General features: G+C 37.7%; 1 protein-coding gene across 1 annotated transcript in view; it reads left to right on the top strand.

Annotated features, from left to right (window-relative positions):
* ARHGAP15 (Rho GTPase activating protein 15) overlaps positions 1-8464 on the top strand; it is a 322109-nt gene that overhangs the window by 290675 nt on the left and 22970 nt on the right. Inside the window, exon 14 of the mRNA XM_068195158.1 lies at positions 8046-8151. Coding sequence (XP_068051259.1) covers positions 8046-8151 — 106 coding nt within the window. The remainder of the gene's footprint in view (positions 1-8045; positions 8152-8464) is intronic.

The following is an 8464-nucleotide window of genomic DNA, read 5'->3' as shown; positions in this document are numbered from 1 at the left end:
GGTTCAAAGTCAAAAGGCCAGGTCTAGTCTTATTCAAATGATATAATGAACAGTCTTCAAATCTAAATCTCCCTTGGGGAGATGCTGTTTACTTTTTTTTTTTAATGTTAGAAGAAAAAGAAAAAAAAAAGGAAAAGTAAAATTTATGCTTTTCTTTGATTACTAAAAATATTGAATCCTTTTAACCCCTTCATATGGGTCAGCTGAGAAATGAACTTCCTTTCTTCCTTCTTTTGCTGGAGGTTAATATACTAAAGGTTAGGCAGAGCAGAGCAAAAATACCAGAATGAATATGCAAAAATTATTTCCAGCATATCTTAAAAGTCTCTTTTAAAGCATATAAATTTACAGTTTAAACATCTAAAAGATATCTCCAGTTTTCACTCTTCCTGGAATCTCTCCTGGCACATGGAAAAGGGGCCCAATCCCTCCTCTTGGTGGCAATGCCAAGGGTGCAGGGAGGAAAGTCAGAGTGCATTTGACATCTTTGGTGGGAATTCTGCCTGGGGAAAGCAGACAACAGCTGAATAAATGTGATACAGCCCCGACTTTGTGATTGTTCTGGGACAGTTCCTATTCAGCATCCTAATTTTCAAGTAAGGTGAAATCTGAGAAATGCTTTGCCACCTCAACCCTGTGCATCCTTCCATCCTGCTGCAGGTTCGTTCATTCCCAAATCACTGTCCAGCCTCAGGTTCTCAATGACATGGAAGCCTGGAGATCATGGGTGAGGATCAGAGGGGTGCCAATGCAAGCCCATCTTCAGTGGGGGCCAGAGGAGGCTGTGGAGGAGAGGGGAGCAGGGATTTCAGGAGCTGGCAGTGATGTTCTGTCATGTTTCCACCACTTCACCCAAAAAAAAAAAAAGTAGTGATGGTCCACTGCTGTTGTAGGGCAGACTTCACCACTGTGAAATCACCTCTACAGCCAAAAATAAAAAAGAGGGAGCAAAACACCTGTATGTAGAATAAGCACGATTCTTGACTTTAAAGACATGTATAATCACACACCAATAGGTTCAAGAAATTCAATTAAATTTTAAATTTAAGGGGTGTATGCTGGTTTTGCCTTTGAAGACATTTTTTTTTGGAAGTGTGAGCAACTATTTGTGTTTGGAAAGGAGCGCAGGTCAAGCATCGCAGCACAGCCTCTCTGCTGGCTTAAACTGCTGTTGGGGAGGTGCGTTACGGCCTCGAGTTGTGCATTTGCAGAGAAAATATCACCCCGTCCAGATGCTCAAGTCTGCTCTTTCTGCTCAGAAAACCCCGCACAAGGCTCTCGCAGCGTATGAAAAACCAGGAAAAGAGCTCGGCACGTTTTCCCTTTGCATGGTAGAACTTAGAAGTGAATCACAATCATTTCAGTCTGGATCAGACTATCCTTTAGCAAAGTCCGAAGTCTAATTAACCCCCAAAATCGACTGACAAGGTTCATTCCTCTCCGCTGCTGCCTAACTGGTTGTATGTACGCTGGGCATGCAGTACCTAAGTCAGATGCTGCTTTGTTATAATTAGGGCAGCAAATTTTGTTTTCTGTTTGGTACTTGCTGTTACATATTGCATGTAATGTATGGCACTGTTAAGGGAAAAAAATTGGAGTCAAAGTGCCTGGAAAGTTAGGTCTGCTCTGTAGCACTGTGAGATTGTTGACATCTGCCGAGGTTGGAGAGCTCAGTAAGCAGGAAATGGGGTGTCACTCTGAGTGGTAGTTTACCATTATCCTGGCATCCTAATGAAGTGTCTGCAGTGCACAGAGCTTCTGGATGGCATCTTAACGCACGGCTAAGCAAAAGCACTTCTCTCCTTGTCACTGTCATCCATCTGCCTGCACCCTACTGTAGCCAATGGGATGGAACCATGCTACAATGTGCTATAAGCCATTTAGAGTTGCACATTGCATAATCAGTCCCATCAAATATGTAAAAAATGACTATTATTGGTTATTTCCCTCAAACTCTGGCACCTGGAGTTCGATACATTAAAGTTTAACTTTTCTAAGTGCTGTTTCTTCCCATTAATTCCACATATATTTTTGTTAAATGGGAGCGAGTTGCAAACTCATTGTCTTGGGTCTTGCTAGTGGATCACAAAAGTTGTATGAATATTCATTGCAAATTCCACTTTATATTACACAGGATGAATTTATCAATTGCCCAGATAGAGTGGTTTCACACAATTCTCATTTTCTTTCGCAACAACTAATTCTTAGGCATGAATAAAAAGTAAATCAATTCAGATCACAAATTGCTTATTTTCTTTATAGCTAATATCAGTTAGTTTCAACACTTCTTATAGATTTTTTTAAAAAACAAGAAAATATTTTACAATATATCTGCAATAGAGGATTGCCTCAGAGTACTGAGAGTGATTAAAATTGGGACTTTTATGTTGCACGCTGTCACATTAAAATATCCTGACATTAAAAGTGGTATGAATAAGTGATTTATCTATTAATACATTAAAACCTGTGTATCTTAGCCAGCATGACTTCCAGAATATGAAGACTTACTAAACGAAAGCAGAGTTTTGGGCAGTTGATGTGTCAGGAAAAAAAAATTAAGCCAACAGAGTACTCTCTTTTAAGCAAGTTTTCATTCCCTGATAACACCAAAGCCATCAAGGACTGGGGTTAAGCATTGTGTGACAGAGCAAGCTTCTAAAATGGGCAAGAGCGAGATGAATTGGCTAAGTCGGGTGTTTATTTATACAAACAAGAGGGCAGAACATAATTTAGTTGCATCAGGAATTTTTCACAGACATTAAAACTATAGCAAACATAACAGCAGGGATGCTTGCACAGCAGCACAGTGGGGAAGCTCACAGAGCGTCTGCCCACACTCCGGCTGGCTGTAGCCAGCGCCATAAGTCTCACAATTTCATTAGCACTCGAAAATCCACCTAAACCACCCCGTCCTGATTTTAAAAAATGTAAAAGGAATGAAATAAACAACCCCTGTCCAAAAAAAAAAAAAAAACAAAAAACAAAAACAGACAAACCAACAAAACAAACAGAAAAAAAAAAGCCCCAGACAAGACCCGTCTTTCTCTCGGCAGCCGAATCAGTTGAGAATTGTTGGAAAAACTCTTGGCAGGCAGATTTTGCTGTAGCAACAGTGTGTGACGTTTTAACCACAGCAGAAATCATATCCAAAAAAACAGAACAAGGTGAGAAGAGCCTGTAAGAAAACCATGCCTAAAAAGCCAACAACAACAAAAGGTGGCAGATCAATAGTTTGATATTTTATGCAGGATCATAAATCACTGGGTTTTTTTCAGCAGTTCAGCCATGAGGCTCGAAAGCATAAAATGAAAGCATGGCTTGTGATAAAATTAGGCATTAATGTGAAGCATAAATGCCATTTAACATTAAACATGCACAAGCCACCGAAATGCCTGGAAAAGGGGAAATGGGCACTATAGCAAAACTATTCAAAGTAAATCAGACATGAATAATGCAGCAGGTCTGAGGAGGGTCACGGGTCAGACCCCCAGTACCTTACAAAATAATGAATGCACGTCAGGTTAAAGACACCCATCCCTTCCTAGCCAACGTGAGTTATTGGAGATAAACCCTGGACTTCCTGCTCTGAAACAAAGTGGCTTGTTGTAAACATCTATGTCCATTTAAAATTAATGATTAAAAGAAACATTCGGTGGGATTCTCTTAAGTATTCTTTATGGACATGAGTGCTAAAGGTTACTTTCTTCATTCATTTTTACCCAGCCACTGTTAATGTTAGAGACACGTCATGTTTTCTTCTGTGCCCAAATGTTTATCCAAAGCTCATTTACAAAAGGGCTTATATAATAGTAAGAGGAGTTTTTTCAAGGCATTCTTCATTTAGATATAAACAAGAGAGCATCCCCACAGTTTTGCTGTGTTAAAGGGAGCCAGCCCTATTTTTAAAGACAGTAACCCAAATTCTAAATATGTTTTCTATGATTCTTTTACACAGCAAAACCATCTGTGATTCGCTTCAGAGTATCCTGATCTGCTGAAATTATCCCCTACGTCTCCCAAAATTTCCCCATAAAATGCAAAGAGGATTAGCCCTCCCCTCATTCTTTATTTGATATATGTGATTATGATGACTTTCCCTTCCAAAATTTTCATGGGGAAAAGAGAGTCTAACTTTCCCAAATTATTTTTTCCCCTCAGATTTTCACCAATTCTTACAATCAAAAGAATGCAATTAAAACCAATATTGTTTCTTTTTATCACAATTGCTCTGCTTCCTTTTCTAGACTTAGCTGGAGAATTTAACAGCTGTTCAGAGTATTTTCCTTCCTTTTCACCCTGCACTGCTGGGCTTCATGATACAGCACAGGAAAAGGGGATAACTTTTTCCCCACCTTTTTTTAAAAACCCATGTTTAAGGATTTCCTCCCTACACTTGTGCAAGGTAAAGAGAAAAACCTAAAAACAAATATTAAAACATCTTTCTACTCGGGGATCTGAAAGGGAAAAATTTCTAGGAATGTGGAACTGAAGGCATTACAGAAATAAAGCAAATACATAGGTATTGCAAATGAAACATAAGATCTTGCATCTGATCTGTTAAATATTCCATCAACAAGGTCAAGAGTAAAGACAAGCCCAGCCACAAAAACTGAAGCGAGAGAAAGCTTTAATAAAAAAAATGAACAGTTTATCCTCTTCAGCTTCTCAAGTGGAAAAACAAATTCTTTTATACCAGAGAAAAATCAAGTGTGTATAGAGCATTTAAAAAAAAACACCGATATCAACCATTTTAATGAAAGAATACCCAATATTTTCATGGAACTATAAAAAGGAGCAAGACTAAGTGTTATGGCAAAAAGCCTGGGCTCAGCAGCTTTGTGTGGGAAATGGTGAAATGTGACTGTGATTTATAATGAGAAAAGGTATCTACAACATACAATTTTCTACCTAGCTGCAAATAATAATTCATAGTGATGTCCCTTCCAGATAAAATACCTTTGCAATGTAGGACTCATGTGGTAAAATGATCATGATAAATGTCAGACCAGTGCAGGTAACGGCTTTACAAACCATTAAGATTAGCTGGCTCTTTTTTTTTGATGATAACAGTAACCATGCTGTGACTCTATGTGGTAATAATATCTCAGTACTGATAAATGCCAGAGCCAGGCAGAGGTGTTTATCATTCCCAGCTCAGAAATGCTGACTAAAGTTACCACATGTTGCCTGTTTTTTCTTCTTTTACAATAGACTAACAATTAACAAATAGACCGATGCACAACATAATTTTATGCAAAATTTCTACGGTTTTTGTGTTTTATTGCCTTTCTAAATATCCCCTATGTTCCAATACTGATGACTTTGGTACAGTAAGCCCTAAAAACAAAGCTTTCTACCCTTGCCATTCTCTCAATAAATAACTTTTTTATAAATTAATATTGGAGTGGGGGGGGATGCTATTTTATCTCCTTTACAAATACACCTCACAAAGAATTGCAGCCTCTGTGAGCAGCAGAGGGTGCAGAGATGTGGTTTCCCTATCTGGTATCTGTGTTAATCAACACAGAGCAGAAACACTTCCGTCAAGAGAACATGATAAAGTTTCACTGTACAACACTTCCCTGTAAATGTTCTGCAACAGACAAAGAGTGAGCCCTTCCTTCCACTGTGCTTGTCCCTGCCTCAGTGTCTCAGTTCCACTCAAGTCCAATGAATTCCTGGGGTGGGGGGTGGAAAAAAAAACAGAATTAAAAATTAATCTACTTGAGAAACTTTATTTGTAAAGTTGCAGGAGAGGGAAGTCAGCCTAAATATAAATATAAATAAATACAAATACAAATACAAATACAAATACAAATACAAATACAAATACAAATATAAATATAAATATAAATAAATATATGTATAAGTATAAGTATAAGTATAAATAATATAAATATAAATATAAATAAATATAAATAAATATAGCTAATCTAGTGAGACCATAGCAGGTCTTTTCATGGCACAGCATGTCCAGAGAAAGGCAATGGAGCTGGGGAAGGGGCTGGGGCTCAAGGGGCTGCTCTGATGAGGAGCAGCTCAGGGAGCTGGATGTGTTTAGCCTGGAGAAAAGGAGACTCAGGAGGCACCTTAGTCCCTCTCTGCAACAAACTGACAGGAGGTTGCAGCTAGGTAGAGGTTGGTCTTTTCTCCCAGATTGAAAGGAAATGGCCTCAGGTAGCGCCAGGAGAGCTTTAGGTTGGGTATTAGGAAAAAATTTCTTCATTAAAGGGATTGCTGAGCATTGGAACAGGCTGCCCAGAGCAGTGGGTGAGTCACCATCCCTGGAGGGATTTAAAAGCCATGTGGATGTGGCACTCAAGGACATGGCTTGGTGATGGACTTGGCAATGCTGTGGTAAAGGTTGGATTCGGATTGTAGAGGACTTTTCAAAACCAAATGATTCTGTAATTTTTTTTTATGTACACCAAGCAGCACAAATAAAAAGCCCAGAGAATTTTCACTCCCTTCCTATAATAAATTAGCTTCTGCAAATTTCATACCATTTTCATTTGTAGCTTCAGACCTATTTCCACTGGTCAGTTCACCCATAGAACAAAATTGAGCAGTAGTAATGGCTTGTGGCAGAAAACATCAAGGGATGACTGCACTGCAAGACTGAGGGAGGTTGTGCTGTTCAGAAGTTAAGGATTTTTGTAGGTCAAACCAAAACAAGAGAAATACACAGAAGGTGTGCTGTTCATTTGTGTTTAACTTCATTATCTCTATTGTCACTAAGTCCATAAGAAAGTTTGGTTTTTGGGTTTATTTTTACTGGAAACTAAGACCTATGCACTGCCTACTTTTAGGTCTTTGTCTTCCATGTCTATATGATTGTTAAAATTAAAAACAATTTCAATATAAACTATCTATATCTGTGGGTATGAAGCATTACTCTCAGCAGGAATTAGCAACACATGCTGAGGAAGGAATATTATCCTAGTAATTTTAATTTTTAAATTAAGCTTGATTGCAGGAAAATTTTAACGTGAATTTTTTTTTTGGTGAAACCTTTAAATCAAGTCACTAATCACCACGTATGCTTATGCAGCACCTACTGCAACTGGGATTTAATCCTGATTGAGATCTCTGAGTGCTAGGGTAATATGAATATTAAAGAGGAACATATACGAAGAATGATAGGTGATAATTAAATCATAGATGATAAGATCAGAAAAGTGTTCTCAGGTTATCTAGGGCATGTAACATGCAAGATGTTTTCCCTACGTCAGACCTACTGGTACCTTATCTAATCTGTTCCTAAATGAAAGAACAGTTGCACATGACTTTGCTTTAGTTGCAACATCTTAGACAAATTGATGAAAATATCAGCCAAACCTTTCCCACAAAACTCTGAATCGTGGTAAACAGGAAGGCATACCTTAACAGAAATGGCAGAACTGTTCTTATCACCCCAAAGGAGAGATCAAAGTCCTTAGAGCTGCATTCTTTATTGCTAATTTTAAGTTCGAAACACTTTTTTTCTTGCAGGAATTCCAGCTGTGGGGTATTATAGGTATGAGAAAATATCTAAAGTGGAACAGTTTTTTGAAATAATTTTTCATAATGTTGGACTACTAAAAAAAATAGCAAATTTTACATTTCCAAATATGATGGGGCGTTAAAGACAGATTCATAAATATACTGGAATTAATTATGATGAATAAAAAAGAACAACAAGGATTACATAGAAAGTGCACCAATCACAGAAGCTGCACCACTGGACAAATGTAATTCCAAAGGATAATTCCATTTACTTTTTGGAGGTATTTGATCTAAGGAAGGTGTTCTATCAGTCTAATAAAATAAGTTAAAAGTAAAAAATTATTTTTCTGTAAACCAGAAAATGCTTTCTTAAGATGAACAGATAATTTTTAATCTTTGTAAACTACTTTTGTTCTCTGTTAAGGTGAAAGAAGGTAAGAAATATTCTGGTTTTAACCATGTATTCATGATGACTTTTCTTGTACCAGCTACAGCACTGTGCAAAGGAATGCCCTAATGTGGCACTCAATTTGTTATTTTCTTTTTACTTTTTCCTTTAGAAATCCAGGACAACGCCACTCGCATCCAATGCATAAGGAGCCTGGTAAAGAAGCTCCCTAGACCCAACTATGACACGATGAAAATCCTTTTTGAACATCTACAGAAGTAAGTAGAAACATGGTATTGATAGATCAGTAATTTTAAAAAAGGAATCGGAATGTGGTGTCCTAATCCTATTGGAAGTGTCCTCCAAAATACCTAAGATAATTACATTCTTTGGCAAAACTAAGAATGATTTATGGTATCTATGTATATCCTATTCCTACACAAGAAATCAGGATGTCCAAGCAAAATCCAAAATTTTAACTCCAGTAGAAAGCAGGACAATTCTGTTTCCTTCAATGCAGCCAAAAACATTGGGATTACCGTGTTACAGGTGCACTGAATTGGGCAAATGCAATATGTTCCAGATTGGATT

The sequence above is a fragment of the Anomalospiza imberbis genome, chromosome 7 (genome assembly GCF_031753505.1).
Source record: "Anomalospiza imberbis isolate Cuckoo-Finch-1a 21T00152 chromosome 7, ASM3175350v1, whole genome shotgun sequence".
Taxonomy (NCBI): Eukaryota; Metazoa; Chordata; class Aves; order Passeriformes; family Viduidae; genus Anomalospiza; species Anomalospiza imberbis.
This window is presented reverse-complemented; position numbering and strand designations above follow the sequence as displayed.